The 27,027-nt window shown below is 36.7% G+C and overlaps 1 protein-coding gene across 1 annotated transcript; it reads right to left on the reverse strand.

The window, feature by feature from the left end:
* On the reverse strand, positions 1-26,478 carry VTA1 (vesicle trafficking 1). Its single transcript, XM_026705595.2, has 8 exons — positions 26,264-26,478; positions 17,752-17,846; positions 13,841-13,968; positions 13,251-13,326; positions 10,489-10,597; positions 7,550-7,717; positions 6,022-6,102; positions 1-943 (listed from the first exon to the last, which is right to left on the reverse strand). The coding sequence occupies exons 1-8, from the start codon at positions 26,370-26,372 to the stop codon at positions 798-800; spliced, it is 912 nt and encodes a 303-aa protein (XP_026561380.1). The 5' UTR covers positions 26,373-26,478; the 3' UTR covers positions 1-797.
* Between the last annotated feature and the right edge of the window lie 549 nt (positions 26,479-27,027).

A 27,027-nucleotide genomic window follows, 5' to 3' on the forward strand; every position in this document is an offset into this window, starting at 1 on the left:
TTAAAGGTTCCACAATATTTTAATAGTCTATAGTACAGCAGGAGTTGAACATTTTCATTTTTTAAAATGATGGCAATAAATATTAAATTCCAGATATTTCTAATTTTGGTTATTTTCTTAGTGTTAGAATTAATTATGGGTGCTTTCAAAGTTCAAGATATCTAGAGCTAGGCTTTACATTTCAGATGTATATTTCCTTTATCCTCAAAACTGAAATGAGCTACACAATGAAAAAAACAACACACACATACACACACAAAATTATATTGCTTTAATGAGTATTGGAACCAGGAAACATTACAATGGCTTTCCAGCAATATCAGTAAAGCTAACTATACCTTTCTAACTTAATTTAAAAGTTTCTCAAAAAAACACTTCTGCCTTATTTGCTGCATTGGTTTTACTATATAGCATCCCTTCACCCAAATGGTCTGGACATTTCAATTAGAGACATGTTGCATTTCAAACAATCTTCTCTTATAACAAATTCCAAACAAAAATGTATGCCATCAAGAAGTATTTCCCTCCCTACCCAATCTTGTAAAAAGGACAGCACAGCCATGGGGGGTATTTTATAGTTTTGGGCGAGGAGTGCCACAATTGGTGTGCTGAATGTAAACCTCTGTCCCCAGATAGTTCTTATTCCTCTGTCAGAAAGAATGAGACAGACACAGAGGCTGTATTCTTATCACAGAAATCAAAAGCTTTTGTGCAAATGCATTTTCCTGACAAGAGTTAAGAGTAACTGCCTGTTAAGTTTTTTTAGGTACAAGTGATGAAGCCAGCAGACAAAGGCATCATTCTCTGCCTGTCGTCAGTAACTTGAGGGCTTTCTGTAGATTCTGCACAGCAGTGTTCACATCTTCATACTGCAAAGCACTGCCAGCAAATTTGCAGTATTTCTGAGCCCTGGAAAAATCTTCGGGAGTCAAACGAATTTCCCCTATGAAAACAGAGACAGACGACTAAGACTCAGCTTCCAAACATGACATACACACATATTTATTTAACCACCTGAAATGGTTTGCTAAGATCAATGAACAGAAAAGCTGTTTGAAGCTTAGAGTGTAACCCAATACTTTGAGAGAGATTTGCTCTTTATCGAAAGTCTTTAGAAGCTTCAGTAATCATGTTACAATCTGCACAAAAACAAGGACAATATCCAGTGTGTTAACCTTAGATTCTCCCTTTTCTCCCTCAGGTCTGGGGCGCAATTGAGGCCATTCATTGATTCTGCCTCTGTATAATTTGTTGAGATATGGGATCATCTTGTTACGAAATAACATCCATTCCCTAGTGGAAGAATTGAGCATTGTGACATTTTATTTTTCCTATCAGGTGAAAGAAAGGACCAAACATACACAAGATACCAAGGCACTAGGAATTTAAAAACAGTCTAACTTTTTTCTGACCTGCATTTTGCCTAAAGTATAAGAATGAAAAACATCCTCCTTTCCAATAAAACTACACAGCAGTATACAGGTGAAACTCGAAAAATTAGAATATCGTGCAAAAGTTCATTTATTTCAGTAATGCAACTTAAAAGGTGAAATTAATTTATGAGATAGACTCATTACATGCAAAGCAAGATAGTTCAAGCCGTGATTTGTCATAATTGTGATGCTTTATGGCTTACAGCTCATGAAAAACCCAAATCCAAACTCAGAAAATTAGAATATTACATGCAATCAATAAATCAAGGATTGTACATAGAACAATATCGGACCTCTGAAAAGTATAAGCATGCATTTGTAGTCAGTACTTGGTTTAGGCCCTTTTTGCAGCAATTACTGCCTCAATGCGGCGTGGCATGGAAGCTATCAGCCTGTGGCACTGCTGAGGTGCTACGGAAGACCAGGATGCTTCAATAGTGGCCTTCAGCTCTTCTGCATTGTGTGGTCTCATGTCTCTCATCTTTCTCTTGGCAATGCCCCATAGATTCTCTATGGGGTTCAGGTCAGGCGAGTTTGCTGGCCAATCAAGCACAGTAATCCCACGGTCATTGAACCAGGTTTTGGTGCTTTTGGCAGTTTGGGCAGGTGCCAAGTCCTGCTGGAACATGAAGTCAGCATCCCCAGAAAGCTCATCTGTGGAAGGAAGCATGAAGTGCTCCAAAATATCCAGGTAGACTGTGTTGACCCTGAACTTAATGAAGCACAGTGGACCAACACCAGCAGATGACATGGCTCTCCAAATCAACACAGACTGTGGAAACTTCACACTGGACTTCAAGCATCTTGCAGTGTGTGCCTTTCTATTCTTTCTCCAGACTCTGGATCCTTGGTTTGCAAATGAGATGCAAAAGTTGCTCTCATCAAAAAAGAGGACTTTGGACCACTGAGCAACAGACCACTTCTGTTTTTCTTTAGCCCAGGTAAGATGCTTCTGATGTTGTTTGTTGTTCAGGAGCGGCTTGACAAGAGGAATACGACATTTGAAGCCCATGTCCAGGATCCATCTGTGTGTGGTGGCTCTTAATGCCCTGACTCCAGCCTCAGTCCGCTCCTTGTGAAAGTCCCCAACACTTTTGAATGGCTTTTTCCTGACAATCCTCTCCAGACTGCAATCATCTCTGCTGCTTGTGCACCTTTTTCTTCCACACTTTTCCCTTCCACATAACTTTCTTTTAATGTGCTTTGATACAGCACTTTGGGAACATCCAACTTCTTTTGCAATTACCTTTTGAGGCTTTCCCTCCTCATGGAAGGTGTCAATGATGGTTTTCTGCACAACTGTGAGGTCAGTAGTCTTTCCCATGATTGTGATTCCTACTGAATCTGACTGAGAGGCCGTTTAAAGTCTCAGGAACCCTTTGCAGGTGTCATGTCTTAATTAGCTGATTAGAGTGGGACGCTTTGAGCCTAGAATATTGAACTTTTTCACAATATTCTGAGATTGTGGATTTGGGGTTTTCATAAGCTGTAAGCCATAATCATCTCAATTATGACACATCATGGCTTGAACTATCTTGCTTTGCATGTAATGAGTCTATCTCATATTTTAGGTTCACCTTTTAAGTTGCATTACTAAAATAAATGAACTTTTGCACGATATTCTAATTTTTTGAGTTTCACCTGTAGTTGTTAAGCCTTATTTCAAATTTAATACATTCTTATACTATAGAAGTCAAAACAAATGATACAAAGTCTGCATTAAGTCTTTTTTACACGGCAATTCAATGGAAAGTACTGTCTGTATAATATTAGTGAATAATGCACTTTCTGTAACAATCTTATTAGCAACAAAAGCAAACAAACGCTAGCTACTATACAGCTAATATTGACTTATTTGTATGATCTGTTTTGATCATTTTGAACATTGTGGCTAAACAGATATATGCTTACCATTTATACTGATCAATCTGCATTTAACAAAGCCTGAGCATACTGAATTTATGCATTGTTTCAAATAAAGTTTTGTTTGTTTTGTTACATTTCAAAGGAATGAGCCATATCATGTAAAAGTACATTATAAACACAGAAATCTAGTGTCCTATGTCAGAAGTTCCAGCTTTTTAAAATCTGAGTTTTCATAACTCTCTATAAGAAAGAATATTACAGTATTTTCTGTTGATGGACTGACACTGCAAACAGCTCTGAATCAGTATGCCCTTATTTCCATTTTAACAAAACTTTAGGAGCCACAACACAGAGGCAAGAATTTAGTAATATATACAATAGAATTTTATACATATTTATATATGCATTTATACCTAATCTTTTTCTCACTTTATAATTATCAATGCGATGTTATCACATTTATATGTGAAATTATATCTACTATAACCTAACACTGATTAAAAAAAAAGTTTTATCTTTATGTAATTATTGGTTTCTTTCATTCATAACTCAAATTTATAAAATAAAATTATTTTTTCTTTCTTCTTTTAAAGATTAGATGGTTTGCTTTAGCAAATTAAAAAAAAGTTTTCACACAGAGGATAGGCTGCTTTTTTTGGTACAAATTTGTCTTTTTTGAAGTGGAGAAATTTTTAATCTAGTTCAATATATTTTTTCAAATATTGTTAATCAATAGACTAAATCTGATTTTAATCAGTGGAGACCTACTTAGAATTAAAAAAAAACCCTCTTGCAACAAGCATCTTATTATTTATGAGTTCATTCTGCATGTTTTATAAAACACCTAAACTTCAAATGGATTTATTTCAACAGGAGTCAATGTGTATTTGCATAGATCAGCAATTTCTTCAAACGCCATGTCACAAAATATAGTCACTTAAAATTTCAATTTGTAACCTAACATCCATGGTCTGATAAATGTATAAATCCACAATTAACTTTTAAGGTTTGGTCAATGGTGGCCTCCCTCTCTTTGAAAAACACAGCGTGAACACATTACCTCAAAGACTGTCTCAAGGACATTTTGTTTTCTCATATTATGATGCCAAAAGAAACTTGAAAATCATTCTTTTAGAAAACAGCCAAGGCATCAGTCCAGTATTCAACTGATTTTCTGGAACAAAGCCTAAATTAACCACTCTAATCTTATTTTTACAGTATCTACTCTATTACATGCTCTGTTGGCAAAAAACCTTATTTATTATTATTGAGGCCTACTTCAATTATTAATGTGTATCAGGCAAAATTTTAGTTTTAATTTTAGATATTTTTAATCACATCACTAGACAGAACTAAAATTCTGAAGCGCCAAAAAAAATTCACACAGCCATACTGCCTACCAGAAGTGAGACATTTTGCAAATAGAAAGATAATATTTATATTCATTTTTGTCAAGCTTTTATCAAGTACATTTTATAATTAATATTAAATCATTTAACATTAAATAAAATTGTCTTCATAGCCATAAACTTGAAGTGTCTTTGAAGTTCTATGTGAAATTTATTTGAAATTTTATGTAAAATTCTGTGTGAAAAGCATCTACTTATGTATCAATTTCCAGTAAATATACTGTGCTTGATTTGAATATGTTGCCTGAGATTGGTAAATCTTATGGACTTTTTTTTTTAAAAGAACCACTGTCCTTGCTAAATGCAAAACTAACAAATGTAAAATCTTTCTCAAAATACAAAAAGTTAACATAATTTACAAAGAAGGAATTACTGCTCCTTGTCCACTCAAATATACTACAGCCAGGTCTTTCTGAACTGTAGTGCTAGTAGGTAATGATGAAAAATTGGTAATCACCCATTTGGAATCCTAGATTATCATTCTTTGGCCTAGATGATGAGGTCCTAGGGTGATTTATAATTATAAGAATAAATATATGAAATTTGAGACCACAATACAGTCTACATTAAATCTGCTACACATTTTCATACCAATTATGATTATGAATTCAATCTATATTCCTGACTTTCCATCAGAGGGCACTCAAGATGGCTGACAATATATTCCATTTCCAGGAATTATGGAATCACATGATCAATTAAGATCCTCTACTAAATATACCCAATTTCTATATTTTCCCCTTTACTTTGAAATTATTGCTTCTGCACTGAGTTTCATATAATGTTATTATATATTATATTATATATTATATAATGTTACAGGAATAACATTATATGAAATACAGGACAACACTTTTAAATAGTGCCAACAGTGTTGTTGTTTTTTTATGGTCAGTATTAGGTTCCATTTTGCACCAAAACACTTATGTTCAGACTGGGCTGTTTCAATTATTTTGGTAGTGTTTTCTGCTTGAAACAGAATGCTGGGAATGTGGAAAAAAAGTTATTTTGAACTCAAAACACCTATAGTATCATTGAAATAGTCCATTTTAAAAAAATAAACCTAATATTTCAAATGCAAAATGATGGCTTTGAACCTGATGAATTTCTGATTTGAAATGTTTTGAGTCTTGAGTGTTCTAAAATATTCTTGAATCTATGATTTTAAACATAGGTACTTTTTTCTTGGAGTACCTCCATGGAATTCAGCAAGAATTATTTTGAAACAAATTTATGCTTGTGTTTATAAGTACAGGTGTGCTGTAGGCAATTCTTTTCAATGATGCAAACTGTAGCAGGAAAACAAAGCTTACCTGCAGGTTGGACATTATAAAGTGAAGGATCAACCAGGGGAACATTCTGAGGTGTGGGTTGAATTGTATTACTTGTTTCTCCTATAAATAATAAAAAGAGAAAAACAAATGTGCAAAGTTAGAAATATCATATGTTTACCTTAACTGGAATGAAATCTGATTTCAGAATAATATTTGAGAACTTTAAAAAAGTATTTAGAAATTGGGAAGAATGTAATACTTATATAGCATTAATGTTTCGTATCCATCAGCAATTTAGTTTCTATAGTACTAAAATGTGCCTAACTTGATGTTTAATAGAACTTCCTGGTAACTGCATGTCAATTCTACTAAGAACAAAATGAGAGAAGAAATGTTCTAGTGACTAGAACATTTCTTCTCTCATTTTGTAGTGAGTCGGGCATTTTTATTCCCACAAGAATGCAGAATCCCTTTCCATGTTACTTAACTATGTTGAAAGAGCACTAGAATGAAAGAATCAGAATCTTTATTTGATATGGCTTATGTTGATTTTTTAAAACTATATACTTTGGTTTTTTTCCTTTGTAAAGCTAATGCCATAATCTAAAATATAATGGAACTACTTTAAGAGGAAGCAGCCATTTTTTAAATATAGTGTCTTTCACTGCTTACCTGGACAACCTAATTTTACCGTGAATAAACGAGTGAAAAATAGTCAGAGTGCTTAATAGGCAAGTCTAAAATTATGATTTAGACAGATATACTTAACATAACTTAATTGAATAGTATTTGAATAGTACACTAAAAGTATTTTTTACTTGGTTGGTTATAGAGTTATATACAAGTGGTTGTTTAAGCAACCACTCGTTTAACCTATGTGTTCAAACCTATGATAGCACTGAATGGGTAGTAGTTACAACTGTAATTATTGCTGATGCATCATCATCCCTGCAGTCAATTGATAACAATGTGCAACTTTTCCTGCTGGTTTTCCATAAACAAAGTCAATGGAGAAATTGGCAGGACATCAGAAATTGTAGTCAGATGAAGTCCTTGCTTAGCGACTTTCATGGTCTTCATTCAACAACAGAAAATGGGACTAATGGAACTGCCACCACTAAATGATGCATTCACATGTTTTTTTTAACTCAGGAAGTCACTTGATGGGGCTTCCAGTCTGAATAAGCATAATTAAACAAGGACTGTCTGTAATGGAAGTAGGTGGTCTCTCAATATGAATTACTGAGGAGCACAAACAAGGTTACTGTAGGTTACATACCTTGCCATAGGTATTTATTTGCTTTTGGTTATTCAGTAGGGGAACAGAACAATTATCCCTCTTGGTATAATTGAACATAGCTTTTTATTTGTATTTATACAGTGCAATTTAATAGTTTGCCTTATCTTTTTAAACCAGCATGGATTTATAATAAATCTTATGGCACTATTTGGGGTAGCTTCCTTTCACTGCAAAAGTTCTAAGAAATAGTTTCCAATGTCTTATTACATAGTTAACGAATCTAGGAAATGACAGACGTGCAGTGTTAAAAATATACAGATTACTCACCTGTGCTATGGGGTACCTCTGCAGGAGTGTTAGCAGGGGCATGAGCACCTGGTGGGATATGTATGCCACTGTAACTGTTTGTGGGAATATTACTTGACTGAAAGGTAGAGGATGGTTCTGATTCTTGGCTGGATGGTGTTGGAGAACTGGCTTGTTCATTTTCATCATCTTGCAAAAAAAAAAAAAAGAGACATACTGATTTTTTAAAAACCAAAATTCAATGCACAAATAGCTTTTGTTTAGCAACTGCTTTATTTAATGACCATTTGCAGTTACAATAATGATGAATAAGTAACTTTATACTCAATTTTTGCATTTATCACCTTTATAGGTCTGTAAAACAAGGGAAAGTTGAAGTAAGATCATAAGAACAGTTGTGATTTCATGTAATGACTGTTTTGCTTAATAAGTGATCAAAACTGTGGTTGCTAATCAAGGACTACTGATAGCATTACTATCTTTGGATTAGTGCTTTTCAGCTTCACAGCTATTTTGGATAAGTGCTGTGAAGGTAACTAAAAACATATTGCAATGTTATTTATTATGCTATAAGAATGAAGCAAATGTTTAGGATAAATTAATACTAGGACATATAGGATCAATATTCAGTAACTAACAGCTAAAATTGACTATGGGAGGGCAACGTTTATAGAGTCATCTTTGATGAGATGGATAGCACACAAATTTACTGAAAAAATAGACATGGATGCAATTACATTCACTGAAAATATAGTTCAAGAGCCTAAGATGTTCTGTTGGCTCAACAATGCTAAGTTTTGAACAGAAAATGTCTATGCTCTGATTTCAGCACAAGAAAGTTTCTTTCTCCTTTTACTCCTATGGTATTCACTTCAGAAATCTTTTCTGCATAGCAGATGCTCCATTATAATTCTCATGACCGGGTTACCCAATCAACTGGCAATTATGAATATCAGTGGGTTCTAATATTACATGACTTACTGATTTTCAAGAATAATACTGTCAGAAAACACAGGAATGTCTAAAAGTTAGCTCATTCTAGTTCAGTACTTTTTAGTTTCAAGAGAAGGAAAAAACTGAGCAAGCTGAAAGGAATGGGGGAAGTCTTCCAGTACATTTAAACAATACTGCTTTTCTTTTTGAAATGCACAAAGCAAGAACTATGAGTTCTTCAGATATTCTGGAATACAAACATTTCCATATGAACTTTGGCACGATAATACCCTAAACTTTGTGGGTCACTTAGCACATAAAATAGAAATTTTATATTACTTAAAGTCAATGTACTCTTTTTAACTCATAAAATTAGTATAATAAATATACCATGAGCTAGATATTCATCCTATCCAATGAATATATTTATTATGTATTGTATTATTTATTTATTATTATGAAATGAACCAAATATTTTAAAGTATTGCTTTTTAAGCTATGATATACACTGCTGTATCTGGTGATTTCTCAAATTACTACCATGCATTTAATGCATAACACACAATACATTTTGTTATTAAAGTTAAGTTTTCTTTCAAGCTGAATCAAGCAAACAAACAACTCTCCCTCCCACAAGCTCAGTCGCCCAGCAAAACATAGTTATGGCTAACTGGAGGAAAAACTGATTAGCATAAAAATGAAGGATGCATAAAATGCTATCCTCCTCAATTCTTCTTTCTTCCTTCTTTCTTCTTCCTCTTCTAAATTTCAGATGCTTAAGACATAAACAAATCCCCCACAGCTTCCATGAGAAGTAAAAAGTATGCTTTTACCAATATTTCATTTTGTTCCCCCCAAAACAGTGCTTATTCACTAATAAAGTTTCAACCTGACCTCAAAAGTGCCCAGAGAAAATAAATTCTGAAGAAATGTTCACATATCTGTTTCAGTGCCCTTAAGATATACAATAAATATGGAAATTTGAACTGTTACATATAAAATACTCATTTATATATTATGTATTTGTGACTATTACATACTTATTAATGGCTGAGCATGGTTTAAGAACTTATTTTAAAATTATTTTGACAAATTATATATGCTAACCTAAAGTTGTAAGCAGAGATATATTCACCCAAGAAGCAATGTTTCTGAATTTTGAAAAGTATGAAAAGAAAGCTGAATTGGTTGATTAATATATGTTAATATAATTGTGTGAGGGACAATTACCATTTCAACTTTTTGGAATACCTTGACAAAATGAGTGTGATAGATTGAGAAATGAAGATAAGAAAAAATTATAAAAGACTGACTTCTATCACATTAAATATATTTCATATGCTATTTTTGTTGTTATTAGTTGCAAAGTTGTGTCTGACCCATCGCAACCCCATGGACAACGTTCCTCCAGGCCTTCCTGTCCTCTACCATCCCCTGGAGTCCATTTAAGCTCATGCTGACACCTTCAGTGACTCCCTCCAGCCACCTCATTCTCAGTCATCTCCTTTTTCTTTTGCCCTCAATCGTTCCCAGCATTAGGCTCTTCTCCAGTGAGTCTTTCCTTCTCATTCGGCGGCCAAAGTATTTGAGTTTCATCTTTAGGATCTGGCCTTCTAAAGAATAGTCAGGGTTGATCTCCTCTAGGACTGACCAGTTTGATCACCTTGCAGTCCAAGGGACTCGCAGGAGTCTTCTTCAGCACCACGGTTCAAAGGTCTCAATTCTTTGGCCCTCAGCCTTCCTTATGATTCCTTCACAGCCATACATTGCAACTGGGAAAACCATAGCCTTGACTATATGCACTTTTGTTGGCAGGGTGATGCCTCTGCTTTTCAGTATGCTGTCTAGATTTGCCATAGCTTTCCTCCCCGGAAGCAAGCATCTTTTAATTTCTTGGCTGTAGTCCCCATCTGTAGTGAACTTGGAGCCCAGGAAAATAAAATCTGTCACTACCTCAATTTTTCTCCCATCTATTTGCCAGGAATATATGCTATTTATATTTATCAAAACATTAACAGTAATGTTACCAAGTTCTTCCTCCATTCCAATAGGTCCAGATTGTGGAGTCTCTCCATTTTTTAGACAGTTATGAATATATGCTGCCTTCCACCGGGCATATTTTCTGTGCTGAATGTTCTAGAAAGTTAATGGAAAATTTTAAATTTAAATTTGTTCATGTCTTAAATTACATAAGTTCAAAATTGAAAAGAAAGACACAGGAAGCTATTGCTTCCTATCTCCTGCTGCATAGAAAAATGGTAAGAGAGTAGGGCGGCTTTCCTTTTTGCTCAGCATCCACTGTATCATCTGGCCCATTAGGGAAGGTATTTATGAAGTAACTTTAATATCATTAATAAGTAGTCAAAATGTCTAGGCCTACAGATTCAGTCTATGACCCTAAAATTCCAAAATGGGCATTATTACAAACAATTCCAAAACTTACTTAATAAAATAGAAACTATTATCTCACATTTGGTATGAACAACTCTTCATAAACTCTGACATTACTTTAAGAAAGGCTCTTAGCCTTCAAAACATGGGTTTTTTTTGCAGAGGGAGAACAAAAAGTTTACTTTAGGGTCATAACTATTAGCACTTCTCTCAGCAGATGCTTTATAAATCAATTTTTCCTTAAATAAAAATGTTTGGGATGGTGTCACTAAAGAGTTAGCTACAGGCTGGATTTTCGTCTTTACTAAATATTTGGGAAGAAGATAAATGATAGAAGTGTTGAGAATTTTATAGGATGAAGCCTTCAAGCAAAACAATTTTCTAGTCAGTCCTTAGCAACATGCAATTCCTTCTGGCTCAATAATTGTAATTTCTGTCAGATCATTTCAGGCTTCAACAATAACACTGTTGTGAATCTATTATTTTTCTCTCATTCAGTTTTTTTTAACCAGGTAGCGACCCAACAGCTTTATTGTTTTCTATACTTTTTTACTATTCAGAAAGTAGTACTTTCCTAAGTAAATTTTCAACAGGAAACAGTCACAATAACAGGAATGCAGCCCAGTTCTTACGGATGCTAGGCTATTTACTCTCTGGAACATTTGTGATTGCTGAGGAGAGAAGGTCATAACTTTGAATCTCAACAGGAATAATCTGTCTTGCCTCAAGAGCGGCATGAAATAAAAAATCTAGCATGTCTATACAATAATTCTAAAACATCAAGTATACAGTATAGTATAGTTTCAAAAAAAGTTAAGATATATTCTAATTAATTCCTTTCTCTACCAGAGAAATATAATGAACTTGAACAAATCATTCAATTTATCTGTTTTTTGTCAAGTATATGATACGTGAACTGAAAATATACTTATTCAATCTCACAAACTGTGTCTTTATTATAAGTTTCAAGGAATCCATGTGTCTTGCTTTTGGGAGATGAGTTTAATGTGCATTTAACTATCATTTTAGTATGTTTTCATTCCAGAATTATTTTTGAAATCTGCCTATATTAGCTTCATGAATTTCTGAGATGGCTTTTCATCTTATACAATTCCTTCAGTTTTAATCACCAACAGCTAAGTGCAAATATTGGAACACCTTGTTAAATGTATACTTCAGCGTATCCATTCAAACCTCCTGCATACATAAGCAAAATAAATTGACAGGCAAGCTGGCATGCAGAATTTTAAATAGTTTCTACCTTCCTCTTCTATCTGGCATATCTAATTCTAATCCAATGAAGCCAAAATCTAATAAAGTCTATATAAATAATTTAATGTAAAAAATTATATTTCTTTTATTTAAAAGGACACATGGTTTCATAGGTAACTATTGCATAGATGTCAGTGGAATTTCCCAGCCAAAGTGCTACTTATTTTTTTAAAAAAGTTTAAAAAGGCATTTGGAGTATGGCTCGATATATTTATAGGTAGTCTTCAACTTATGATGGTTTGTTTAACAATAGTCTGAAATTACAAAGACTATGGAATAGGTGATTTGAGAGATGTAAAGCAATTCTGGCCATTGCAAAATGTCTCACACATCCAAGCTCCACAGAAACATAATCATGATTTAGGTGCTTGGCAACCTATTTGCACTTATAACTGGTTGCCAAGTGCCTTGTGATCATATGTAATCCATTTGCATTATTCTCTGCTGATTTCCTAAGAAAGTTTATGGGATTATGCTCATTGAGCAAAACAGTCACATGATGTCTCATTTAATGACTGCTTTGGCTCAACAACTAAGATTCCAGTTTTAATTGTGGTCATAGGTTGAGCGCTACCTGTACTAATCATAATAAAAAGTATGTATCTATTATACTGTCCGGTTTTCCTTTTTGATTGTACTATAAAATTATTTGTCAGTGCATTCAAAATTAGAAGCAGGAACAGGATCATACACTGCCAGTGAGTCATTCTTTTCTTGCAGGGAAATCTCCCGTGTCATGTTTTGTTCTATTCTGTGGTTTCTATTGCCCCTTTTGGAGTATACTAATTCTGGTTAGACATTTAAGAAATTGGCCATATGGTAATATTCCATAGCTTTGTTCTAATCTGTAAACAATGATAACGCATTTCATTGACAATGCCTCTTCATAGAGGATTCTGGAAAAATAGATTTCTCCAAAGCCCAAAGTAACTTGTTGCACTTGCGTTAGAATTCTCCATCTGCAATTAATATAATTAAATGGTTACTAAATATGACTTTTCTTATAATTAATATGTAACACTTGTAACCAGGATAGTTAAGTACAAATTTAAGATGATTAAATCACAATGTTAAAAATGTTGTTTCTGTTGTCCGTGTTTTATGATCTCTAACACCTTTTACTTACCTCGTCTGTTAGTTCTCCAAATACTGTCAGGACATCTATTAGAAGACTTGCGGTATAAAAGGATTTAATCATATTTCTGGAAAACATAGGTTTTTTTAGAATAGGAATAAAAATAAATAATACACATTTGACAAATAATTAGATAAGTACATTTTTTTACATTAAATTCATAGGCAAGGGCAGAACTAAGAACCTTTCCAACTTACATTATTTCTATGACCATTCATTCTAGCAGTTTTCCAGAGTTTTATGCAACATACCAATTTTTATTTTTTTATTTATTTATTTGTATCCCACCTTTATATTTTCAAATAACTCAAGGTGGCAAACATACCCAATATACTTTCCTCCTCCTATTTCTCCCACCACAATAAACCTGTGAGGTACACTGGGCTAAAAGAACGTGACTGGTTCAAAGTCACCCAGTTGGCTTTCTTGGCGAAGGCGGGATTTGTACTCAAGAGTCTCCTGCTTTCTAGTCTGTTGCCTTAACCACTAGTCAAACTGGCTTTTTATTTAGATCAAATTTAGGCTGCATTGCTTCAATAGCTCATTATTACACACAATGTGTATTTTCCTTTGCTACCTACTTGTGAAACTGACCAGCGCGATCTTCATTATCAGCATAAAGAAACATTTTCAATGCATAATTCTCCACATGGGCACAACCAACTATTTCCTGAGTAATTGCTTCATTATCGCCAAGCTGTTTCTTCATCTAAAAAAAATTACAAATTCAGCTGGTTATTTATTAGGCCCCATATTGTAACTACAGGAACAAATCAGGATTTCTGCTTCTCAAGTTGGATTGCAAACTTTACTTATGTCAACAGGGATAATAAGGTGGCAACGTTTACATTTTGTTCTTGTCAGTGCAAGGGTAGATTTTACCCCTTCCCATGATTTAGAAATAGAAGGTATAAATTATAGTAATTATAATAAAATTCCAAGTCTTTTGGTTTCAAAATTCAATTCACTCATACTGTTGTTATTAAAGCAAACGGAAGATCTCAAACTGGCTTGTTTTCTGATTGACATGGTTGAATAACATGCATATAGGATGAGCAAGGGAAATAATTGTATAGCTGAAGCAAACCTGTTTGGGCATGCTGAAAATAACTTTTTTAAAGCTACATGTGTGCATGCTGAAAAATAATGTTTTTTCATAAGGTTATTTCCTTCCTCTATCCACTTTTTCAATCTTAAATAGCAATAGCTCTTATATATACTGCTTTATATTGCTTTACAGCATCCTTTAAGTAGTTTACCAAGCTAGCATATTGCCCCAACCATCTGGGACCTCACTTTACTGACCTTAGAAGGATGGAAGGCTGATTTAACCTTGAGCCAGTCAGGATCAAACTCCTGGCTGTGGGCAGAGTTAGCCTTCAATACTCTATTCTAACTACTGTGCCATCATGGCTCAGAGGAAATGTAAAAGCAGTTGAGGAAATATGAAGTCCTACAGAGAAGCCTGGAGGGGTATCAGATATATTTTCTAAGTCACATAATGAAAATCCTTGGTGTGTCTATTTATTTACTGGACTTATAGGCCACTCCAATAAACTATGAGTGGCATACAACTCCTCAAACCCATAATTTGGGAGTAAAAACAGTCAAAATTTAAAGCTAAAAACCATATTAAACTAAGAATTTACATTTAAAATAGACTTCCATGGCATCATTAGGTTACACCCTAAAATGGCATCCTAAAAAGAGATGTGTAGAGCCAACACCATCCTAGTCATTCTTATTTGGATGAGCACATACCACCAGGAGGTGATCCTGCACATATCAGGCCTTGAATTAAGAAGAACCTTAAAATTAACAACCAGTACATTGAATTGTACTGAGAAGCCACTTTACAGATTCCAAAGTAGAATTGATACATGGATGTCTTGAAGTGCTCCATCATTATTTGAGCCACCATATATTGGAGCAGCTTGTATAAAGGCACTTCAAAAACTGCTCATATATGTGAGTTGTAGCAATCCAACTGAGAGATAATCAAAGCCTCCCATTCCAGGAAAAATTGCGACTGGTACACAGGATAAAGCAATGCAAAAGCCTCCTTGGTCACAGCTACCATCCATTCCTGAATCGAAACCATGAGTCCAAAAGGATTCCCAAATTATGAACCAGTTGTAATCGGAGAAGTACAATCCTGTTCCAAACTAAATATGGTATTTCACTGGAATCATCAAGCTTTCAAATGCAGATTGTCTTGCTGCAATTAAATCTTAACCTGTTCCTCTTCAACCAGAGCTAAATAGTCTCCAGGTAAATGGACACTATTTCAACAGCTTAGGGCTAAGTCTTTCCCTCCCAATTGGAATCATCCTTTCATGAAGAAGGACAACCCTTGCAATCCTCATATGCATTCCAGAAGTTACCATGATTGATGGTTTGAAATCTACTGACAGATCAAGCAGAACTATGAGGGTTACAATATATCTATCTCCTTCTCCTGAGAGTTGATTCACAAGAACAATTAATGCTAACTCTGTTTCTATACCTTGTCATGTCTGAAATGGATCCATATAATTCATTTCTTCCAGAGCTTGTTGAAGTTGCAGCCCCACAATTTTCTCAACAATCTTTCTCAGGAAAATGCACTATTAAACAGTTTGAAAATTGTCTATTCAGGCTCATATGATAGTTTCTTAAGAAGGGCATACAAATGTCTCTTTAGAAAGACTTACAACATTAGATGGATTTACCATTGTGTTGACTCAACTTTCTGTCAACTCCTGGAGGCTTTCACCAAGTACAAAGAAAAGAGTCCAAACTACAAGGAGTTTTGTTAAAATGGCAGAAAACCCCATCCACTTCTTTGGAACTCATAGAATGAAGCTGTGGACATTTGGGATAATTATGCAAAATAAGACATCAGATGTGTCTTCTAGACTCATCTGGCTAAGGACAAACTCTGAACTGACCAGAGTGATTTATCATCCAGAAGTTAGAGACATTCGTACGACGACCTTAAATGTTCAACCAACCTGTCCTTCCTCTAAAACAGACTAAGTTTAAAAGGAGAAATAGGTAACAAACTGCAGGTTCCATAAGAAATGAGATGTTTGCTGTTCTTATTACTATAGTATAGGCTTGAATGTTACATATCATTCAAAATCAGCTCTTCCTTTCATGCCTTTGGCAATCCAGGCATTTCTTGGTTTACTTCATGTTACTGAGCTCCTTACCCCCAACTCTCTCGATCAGTAAGCCAGGAGACGATGGACAAGTGCAATTTCATCTGAGCCTATCACTAGCTCCCTATTCTGACAGCCATTGTGAGAGACCTGTAGCAAGGCAGCATACTGCCAGCAATTCCAGTGACTTCCATGCATGGACATGTGTGCCAGAAAACCAGGAAAGGCTTCCAAGTGCACCCACTAAGACATTCTAATTTTGGAAGGGCACATTATGAACTACCTGCTTTACAAGACATTATCCACAGTATGGAGATGGCATCAAGATGATATTCTGATCCTTGTGGTCGCTGTGAATCAGTGTTACCAAATATTATTCATAAAAACTACATGGTAGGTCTAAAGTCTACAAATGTATCCTGTGAGTGTCTACTGATACTAATAAACAACCATTACTGTACATTTGGAAGAATCCGTTTAATCAGCAAATCTTTACACTGTTTGTCTATAAGGGACTATAAGCAGCAGAAGTTGTAATCAACTATGTTCATTGAATGGACTGTGTAGATAGCAAAACCCACATGCAGGCAGAATGTTGTAAGGAGCACAGAAATGTAAATGTTAGACTCAAGTCTGCAAAAATGATATTTAAATCCATGTTGTCAATGCCTTGTTAAAATCCAGAACCAAAAATTTTACTAACTTGCCTGTCTTATGAGAATAGGCCTTCTGTTTCCTTATTCATCCCATAAATATCAAATTCAGAATTACGTAAGGAATTCTAAACACAAAATTGGTTGATTCATTATATTATTATGTTTTGCATAGAACTTGCAACTGGTAAAAACTTTATACTTAGTCAAACTCACATATGCACACTTCCAAAACTGATCATGAAAATCTTTTATAATGAATACAGCTCTGATTTTATAATTCTTAAGGTAATTCCATATAAAAACACTGCTACAACACAATTCCAGATATAATATGGTATACATTCAGCTATCCCTTCAATGCAATGGAATGTATATGAATATGTTATGATTTCAAATGTTTAGCCAATATCACCACAGTGAGATCGATAGATATTTAAATGTAACAAAAATGAATAAATAATACATATTCATTTGACCAATTTACAAACCATATTTTTCTGGAATGGGAAGTTTTCAAATACTGTAGGAAATTGTTTTCATCGGCAAATCACAAACCCAAGTCAATTTCATCCATACGAAGCAGCAAAAAATGGGAATGGTTCTTTTCAAAATAAATGCTACTTAATTAAGAACAGATATACTGAAACTTAATTCGTGTTTTTATTATTACTGGTAACATAACAAGAAACTTACAGCTTCAAGCTGATCCATTAGTTTGCATAAGAATTTACGACATTCTGGATTTTTACTATCAATCTTCATGCCTGTCTGCATAGCATACAAACGACCTGTAAAAGAAAAAAAGACTCAATGAAGACTTCAGAGGAATTTTCTATTACCCTAAGGTTTGATAATGCCCAAGCTACTGCCAATGATGTCACATAGGCAAACTCTAAGAACCACTTGAATTTCTGAAAGAGTCTTTGTTGCTACCATAAAGCCTGTAAAGAGTATTATAGAAATTCTCCAGGTCAGCTTATACCCAGCATAATCAAAGTGGAGTCTAGGTATCTCTTTTGTAATAGTCTATTTCCTATCCCATGTTGCCAAGGCTTGCTAGATATTTCATAACAATTGGTGAAAAACACTGCTAGATACAATTAATCAATGCTTGGATTATAACATGTGTAGAATGTATTAATATTGGAAACTTGTTTGCATTTAAGATCTAACATAAAGCCTATAAAATGGAAGAATTTGAAAGCAGAGTTCAGTAACTCTTGAATTATAATTATTAATATAGACCAACAGTGAAGGTGAGATATAGTTTCTCAGGGCACACCTAGACGGGTAATTCCACCGGCAATTTGTTTCCACAATTGATTCCTGAACTGTATTACAAAAAATAATAGCATGTGTTATCCCTGACTCACGTTTTGAAGTTTTCAAATACAATACAGCTTTCACTACAGCTTCATTTGCAGAACATCTCAAAACAAGTACTATGAAAGCTGTAATTGATATACAAATCAAGTCTAAAATAATAATTATATTTTTAAGGATATAATAAACTATTGTTTTAGTAATATGAATTATTGATAGCACTTAAGTGTGAAAATCTGTTCTGATGTGAATATTGCTGTCTCAGAATGAATCTTAGAAAATCTTCGATAATTTGAATAAATAGTATCTTTCAAAAATTGACTTACGTGTAGACATTTCAATTTTCTTCACAAAAATGGAAACTGAAAACATATTGGAATAACATTGATAAATGAAAGTCTAAACCAGTGGTTCCCAAACTTTTTCAGTCCACCATCCGCTTGGTGCTACAAACTCAACCTCAGTGCCCCCCACCCAGGGGTGGGATTCAAATTTCTGTGGGCGTGGCCTAATTTGAAGACGTGGCTTACTGGTCATGTGACTGAGTGGGCGTGGTTTGCTGGTCACATGACCGGGTAGGTGTGTTGTGGTGGTCATGTGACTGGGTGGGCGTGGCCAGGTGACTAGCAAACCAAATACAAGTGGTCCTCACTTATTGGTTGGTTGCTTAGCAAGTGTTCTAATTTAAGACGGGCCTCCCCAGAGCTACTTGACCTGTTTTGGAGTTTTGACAGACACACACACATACACACACACTCCCTTCCAACCCTGCTGGAGCAGGTCATTGGACTAGAATCGGCAAAGCATCTCTGATTAAATGCTAGTAGTAAATAGAATCTAATCAGAGATGCTTTGCTGATTCTTGTTGATTTGTTTTATTTGTATTTCTTTATTTTATGTTGCTGAATTGCATTGACATGTGTGTTCCTTCTTGTGCACAACTCAGGTTTTGTGATTCTTTGGAGCAAAAATTACCTTTGCTCTACTTTTCACACGTGCCACCACTGCCACGTTCTAGGTGCTGGCCCTGCAGGTCCACCCAATTGATCCCACTATACCGGAGGGACCTGCCCAAGCAAGTTCGAGTGGAGTGGCGGGGAAAAGGTTCAAGCTGTTTTCCCCCCACCCATGCCCCCTAACCCCAATTCCACCTCCATGCACACACGCCCTTTGCCAAGCTACAGAAGGCTGCCAGGGGTGGGGTGGGGGTGTCCCAGACCCCGGAGTAAGTGGGTGAGTGCAGGAGACTCCTTAATCCGTATTGCAACTGGGGAAAGGGTACATGCTTGTTCCGTTTCCCTCCCATCCACCCACCCTCTCCCCAATTTTCCCACCTTGGGGAAAAAAACCAGTGCTGCTTCCCCACCCCCCGCCATCTATTCCTGTGCACACGCCTGTGCCCGCCTACCCACCCACCCATTCACTTTGCACTGACAGGGCATCCTTCCCCCCACCTCCTCCCTTCACTCCTGCCTTACACGTGCAGGCACACTTCTCCTTTCGCTGCACCTGCTCCCGGTTGGTGGAGGCACAGTGCACCCAGCCCCACCATGCACCCATCCCATTAATCTTGGTGGTGGAGGAAGAGGGACAAAACCGCAGCTCGCTCCTCCTGGCAACCAGCGTTGCAAAGATGCTGCTGCATAGGTGGGCTAACCGGTTGCTTCTTCTGCCGCCTTTTGCACTGGCCGGAGCTGAGCGAGCAATGTTCCTGGTGTCTCCGCCGACACCCCCCCGGTCGGCTGTTCTTCCAGCCCACCGGCTCCTCTGCCGCCTCCTCCACTGCTGCCTTCTCCGCCATCTGATGCCCTGGCCAGCGAGATGGACCTGGCCGGCTGCAGCAAGGAGGAGCTGGTGCACGCTTGTGCTGGGGGGAGGTCAAGAAGCTGGCAGCGCTGGTGCAACGCAGCCGGCTGATCCAGGGCATGAAATGGCAGCTGTAGGAGCACCTGTGCGAGATCCGCAAGCTGAAAGCCATCACTGGGTGGCTGCAGATGGAGAACTGCGAGCTACATGACCTCTGCTGCTTCCTGGATGAAGACCGGCTGAAAGCCAAGTGCCTGGCCTATTACTGGCACCTCTTTGGGCATCACACGGCACAAGTTCTGTGCAACAAGGTGGCCGGCTTGGAAGGGCTGCTCACTCCATTGAACCCCTTGCACCGCTCTGGTGCAACAGTCAATGGGGTAAGCCTGAGAGAGGGAAAGAAAGAGAGAGAGAACTGGAAGAATCCCACCCCTGAATTGCGCCCTGCACCCACCTCCAGCGCCCCTGCCACCTCTTAGCGCCCCCCCCCCGCCAGCCCCTTTGCCTCTTAGCACCCCCTTAAGGCATCCCACCGCCCCCAGGGGTGGTACCACCCACTTGGGAACCACTGGTATAAACTGGATTCAATACAAAAACCAGAATACAATCTACAGTTTTTCTTGAAATAATTATCGATTTGCCACTATTAGTGCAAAAGCTGGGAGATTTAACTTACAATTAAACTTTAACTGAGCCATTTTTATTCTGTAGCATGATAAGAATACAATTCTCAGATACAAACCAATCGCTAAAAATAAGAGATAAAAATTATAAACATATCCAAACAACATATGAAATACTTAGATTCTTTAGCTTCTGTTGGACTGCCAATTCACTTAAAACCAGTCCTATATATTTCCTCTCCCAAACAGTTGTGTGCATTTGACTATGCAAAATTTTATTACACATTGGCCTTGGGCTAAATTATAAGAAAAATCAATATGAGAATTCACAAACCCAAGCTTTGATTATATTTTATTGGATGCTCACACAAGGTTTTTCACTTATTTTCATTTATTTAATTTATTCTTCTACCAGTTGTTTCTTATGTGCCGATAAAACAAACAGAAATGTGTGAATGATTATAACCAGAAAGTAGAAAATAAATTTCCTCACACTCCTACATTTATTTCCTAGTAAGTACAAAGAATGTTTTAATTATCCAGAGTTAGAACATTAAAGTGCAAGAAGACATGCATTACTTCAATAAGTGTTTTCTAAACCAGAAGACACTAAAGTGACAATTTAGAAATTAACTGAATTGTTAGCTTTCATGTTAACTGCAAAGATTCTCAGCTATAACTGAATGTCCTCCATTAATATACCAACCTTTTATGGTGAAAGATATGAGACTTCCAGTTTCTAAACTAGACTCAATCTTTTTATTGTTGAAAGTTAAGGTGAAGTCAAATGATTTGAAACTGTTTTAAAAAATACATCAGGGCTGTGTATTCTTGTAAAATGATTCAGAAATTATATTTCATATTTTGTACAAATGCAAAATAATTGCAATAATAATAAGTTTTAATGAACAGCAGTGTTGCACTGATGCAAGACATGAAGTATATCTCTCGAATAACTGTTGAAGTGTATAGCTCTAAAATAAATACTAGAAATTATATAGTACAGAAAAACAAGCTGTTCTTCAAAAGCAAAAGATTACTTTATGTACCAGTTCTTTCATTTTACAAAATATATGTAATCAAAATTTTGAAAGCTTAAAATATCAGGAAAAATGGCCAGAACTTAACATTGTAAGAGTTATTGTTTTCATACTGCCTTTATATGTATTATCCCTTCTATTTGATTTGTTCAGAGAATGTACAGTAAAACAGTATATCCAAGAGACAAAAACCAAAAACCTGTTATTCCAAAAATTACACAGGCTCAGTCAGAAAGCTTTCCATCTTGAGACATCATTTTTATTTATTTATTCAACTTATATAACCCCATCTCAAAGACTGAGTCTGAGCAGATAACAGAAAATAAAAATAAGATTGAAAATAATAAAAACAACACATAAGAAATATAAGATCCAGATAAAGTCAACCAATATCATCAATGTAGCCAAGATATGGGCTCTACCACACAACCAAATCCCCAATCAACCCAGGTTTTTAAAGCCTTACAGAAAACCCACAGAACTGGGGCAAAGATAATCTCTGGGGCAATAATATTCCAGAAGGCAGGTGTTGGTACATAAAAGGCTCTCCCACCAGAGCCAGTGTATGATTCTCCTGATGGATTTCACAGAACAGGTAGCTACAGCTGTGGAGAGATGGCCCCACTAGTAATCTAGTCCCATCTATGAAGGGTTTATAGACTCCTATCAGCGCCTTGAATTGAGTGCGGAAGCATATTGGCAACTAATGCAGCTTAGGGAGTACAGCTGTTATATGGACTGAATGAAAGGTGCCCTTAACTGCCTGTGCCACTGTATTTTTAACCACTAAAGATGCTTTTAGATGCTTTTGAAATATAGCCCCATGTAGAATGCATTGTAATAGTCCAATTGAGAGATTATCAAGGAATGAGTCACAGCATAACAGCATTTGTTTAAACATTTCTGTTCTGGCCAAGGCTCCCTGAGACTGTAATTAAGCACACACTTAGTCCAAACAATTCTTGTTTTATTTCAACGCTGGGAATTGTGTTCACTCCAGCCCGTAATGAGTCCCAAACAGTCCCTTAAGATAAGCACCCACCTTTATCTCCTTTGAATTGTTACCAACAACTAATGTGCCAAATTAACTGTAAAAAACCAAACGAAATACAAAGTTCACACAGAGCTTCAAGGTTTAATCCAAACAGAGAGAATGACTTTGCTTCCTGCAAAGGTTTCTCTACCTTTGCACTTCCTTAGTTTAAACCTTCAGGGTGGGGCAATCACCTGCAAGCCTTACTCCCGAGTCGCCCCTTTTGTTTTAGCTGCTCTTGCCTCCTAACAGTTCTACGCACACTGGGAACAGGCTCCCCTTGTTCCTCTGCCTCGCTGCTGCCAGACTCGAGAAGCTTCCGAGTCAGCACACAAGTCCCAGATGGTCCTGGCCCCATCTCGGCATCGGACACAGGATCCTTGTCCAAGTCCTCCCAGACTCCCGGACTGGTCCCCGTTCTTCCCCACTGTCCGATTCCTCTGCTGTCTGCACATATTGCCAGCGAACCAGAACAATTTCCCTGAGATACTAACATTATTTCTAAAAAATTAACAGATTCACCATAATTGCTTAAATAGTATATAAACATTTTACTATTAGAAAAGAAAAAAGAACTGCCTACTGCTTTAGTTAACAAAAATGGAAACAAACTTTCTGCTGACAACTTTCTGTTCAAGAACAATATAAGCAACATGCCACACTCAAGAAGGAAACAATCCTCTGGAGTGGAAAAATGACAGTGAAGAATATTTTTAAAGTGGACCACATGGAAAAAGATGAAAAAGAGACACAAATTTGATTTTTCAGGCTGAATCATTAACTTCTTTGCCATCACATACATATCATATAGATTTATCTAAATAAATGTTTGGAATTGTATAACCCTCGATTCTGGATGCCATAAGGATCTATTTACAAGTCAATTCTCTTGTGAACTGAGCTTGACTTCTGATGGCTACACAAACATGCTTTTCAAACAAACAAAAATGTTTCCAAAAATATGTTCAGCCGTCTAAATATGCATAACATAGCTTTTCAAATACAAGTCTAAATTATATAATTAAATTTGGATATTCAAATGGATTTTAGTATAGGATGATTTTTCCTGTTCACTCTTCTTCCAAGCAATTTTATTCAACAATGGAAACTCAGGAAAGATTTTGGATAATGTGGGTGAGGGCTGCTAACTGGTGACTATCCAGTTTTTTCTAATACTTTTTTTCAGATCAAATCAGTAACTTTTTTTGGTCCTCATCATACATATTATCAAAGTCCAGAAACACAGTTTAGTTACAAATGCTCAGAATCAATTTGGTTCTGGATACAATACAGTGTTTGTCACTGCATTCTTCATATTTGTTTTTACTTCTCAATATAGTTTATTGCCCTGGTATTCCTGAGGATCTTCACCCAAATAGTATCCCATTGTAACTGCTTAATTCTCAAGTCTAGACTCCTTCCCACTATCTATTTATACTTTTGTGTGGATAATCTATTGAGGCCAGTAATAGTTTCAAGTTTTAAAATCAGTAATGATTGACTTAGTGTTGGCCCCCTGCTTTATTATAAATATAATAATTTATTGTAGTCTACAAAGGGCAAATGAACCCAAATAAGCTCACTTTATTCTTTTACATGCTATCTTCTCAGATTTTTTATGACAAAAAACAAGGGAATGTAAGATAAATAAGAATTATATTTAGCAGATTGAGAGTACACTCTTGCAGGGGTGGGATTCAACCGGTGTTACTACTGGTTTGGTGACTAAGTTTTGCGCGCACATGTGTACCTGTCACGCGCTGTGCACGTGTGTAAAAAACCTTAAGCTGTGCTGCCTGGACGTCTGAAAAGTGCTGCGTGCAGGTGCACAGCATTTGAAAAGCCACTTCTTTTCTTGCGTTTTCAACCTCAGCTGTGCTGCGCAAAGCAACTGAGATTGAAAAAAGCAGGAAATAAAGGACAGGTAAGAGCCCAGGTGGGCGGGTGGGCCAAACAGCAGCAAACACAGAACCGGTTTGGTGTCTGCTGCTCTTCAGAGCTACCGGTTCTATAGAGCCGGGCAGAACCGGTAGTATCCCACCCCTGCACTTTTGGACCAAGTAACTATAGATATTTAGTCATTGGTAATGTTTATTTAAGCCAATAAATGAATAGGATACTTCTAAATATAGTGCAATATTTGCAATAACATGGACTACTTTTAGCATTAATTTTCAAAGTCCAAACATAAAAAAAATGGAAAGTAGTGCTAAAGAACAGTATTAAGATGGCTGAGCATTAAAAAAGAACAGCAATAGGACAGCAGAGCAAAAAAAGTACATAGTTAGTATTATATACACAGGAGTACACTCTATTTTTTTTACCCATCATTTGTATTTGACTATATTTCCAGTCAACTTATTTATTCTGGATTCACTAACTTTTACTGGGCAACACTGTTAAATCCATGCCCTGCTTTTGGAAGTTCAAAATGCTCCATTCACATCCGCGTGTGAAACCCTGCCCTTGTCTGCATTCAGATGCCAAACAGGACCACTCAGACCTAATCAGCTCTGGGGTGAAAAGCCTTCAAGGGCACAACCAAGGCCATTGCCTCAACTTTCCAGAAAAACAAACCTATGGAAAACCATCCTCTGCACCGTCAACTTTAATATTAAAATATTAATGCAATATCAGAGGTTTTCAATTCAGTGTATAGAATGTGAAGGATGTGCGTTTATGTTTATTTTCATAGTCATAATGTACACTGAAGATGGTATTTAATTTCAGTGTATGAGGTGCAATGACAATAAAGTAAAGTAAACTTCATCATAGACTCCCCGAAGTTACCAAGAGTCAAAAAAATGGGGAGGTTTTACTCAAATCGTTTTGGTGGATGTTCACACTTAGGTGCAAATCGCAAAATTCGTTTTTCTCGCCATGCACATGTATACATCCGAACCAGACTGTGTTGTTTCTCTGTGTCATATAAGTGGGTGTATGCATAATTATGCATGTATGTATGTATGTATGTATGTACCGTTTATTTCATCAGGTTCATGTGTAGTGTATATTGGTGGTGGCCCTTTGAGACCGGTATGCAATGAAATTTCATTTTAATGTATGCCGATTAGTGTACCTTCAAAGTGAAAAAGTTATTCTAAGAGAGAGAGGGGGAGAGAGAGAGAGAGAGAGAGAGAGAAAGTGTGTGTGTGTGTGTGTGTGTGTGTGTGTGTAATCACGGGACTCACTGCACCGAAGATCTCTCGCCCCCAGATACGGCTCCCTGCCCCCCCTCCCCAAAATATAATGCCCGCGTAATGACAAGGGCGAGAGGTCAGACTTAGGGCTTTTTTGGCCGTTAAGACACCCATAGAGAACGGCAGCGGGGGGAGACACGGGAGGCTTCGCCGACTGTTAACCCTTTTCCCCTAACTTACAATAGTAAGCTACCACAGGTTCACGCTTGTCGAGCTCCTGCGCGGTTCTCAGGAAGTGTTGAATGGTCTTGAATTGCGCAGGCAGCGGGGGCAGTCCCGAGGCAGCCATGGCACTATATGGATTCACTTCAAGGAAGGCAACTCAGCAAAGGAAAACAGCCGCCAACTGCTACCGTACTACTACCCCTCCTTCTATTGACTACCGTTCAAGCACTTCCGCTTCCGGGCCGAGAACCGAAAGAACGGGCTCCGACCGGCTCCTTTGAAGCGCGCATGCGAAGTAGGGCGCGAGGAGCGGCGTCTGGGTTTGAGCGGGTGGGAGCCGATTTGAACAAAGAGCCTGTGGCTTCTGTGTTTTTTGTTTTTTTTTTCTAACCAACGTCCGGGTTCCTTTCTGGAAATGCGAGCCCTCCGTTTGCAGGTGAAGACAGGTGGAAAGAGGAGAAGCAGTTACTTGATATTTCTTACTTCAGTTTTAAAATCCAGCACATTCTCATTCATATTCAGAGTATAAGTTGAATAAACTAAGAGTGTATGCAGTCACAGTCCTTTGGCAACCAAGACTTTAACTTCTTGATATGAGTTTTTCACAAGGACAGTGAGATGCTCTTGGATTCCCATTTTTCTGACCACTTTCCACAGCTTTATGTGATAAACACACACACACACAAATTTCTATAATTAATTTCTATATTGATGTCTTTTTTATATTCTTTGGCTTTTTCAGTTATCCAGCGTGCATTAGCAATAAGACTTTCTTACAA

Source organism: Pseudonaja textilis, chromosome 1 (genome assembly GCF_049901715.1).
Source record: "Pseudonaja textilis isolate UNSWEBS1 chromosome 1, rPseTex1.2, whole genome shotgun sequence".
Taxonomy (NCBI): Eukaryota; Metazoa; Chordata; class Lepidosauria; order Squamata; family Elapidae; genus Pseudonaja; species Pseudonaja textilis.

Coding starts and splice junctions, on each gene's coding strand:
- VTA1 (XM_026705595.2), bottom strand. CDS start 26,372: ATGGCTGCCTCGGGACTGCCCCCGCTGCCTGCGCAATTCAAGACCATT. Junction 13,327..13,840: donor CGCGCTGGTCAGTTTCACAA/GTAGGTAGCAAA, acceptor TATGTTTTCCAG/AAATATGATTAAATCCTTTT. Junction 7,718..10,488: donor TGGAATGGAGGAAGAACTTG/GTAACATTACTG, acceptor TTTTTTTGCAAG/ATGATGAAAATGAACAAGCC.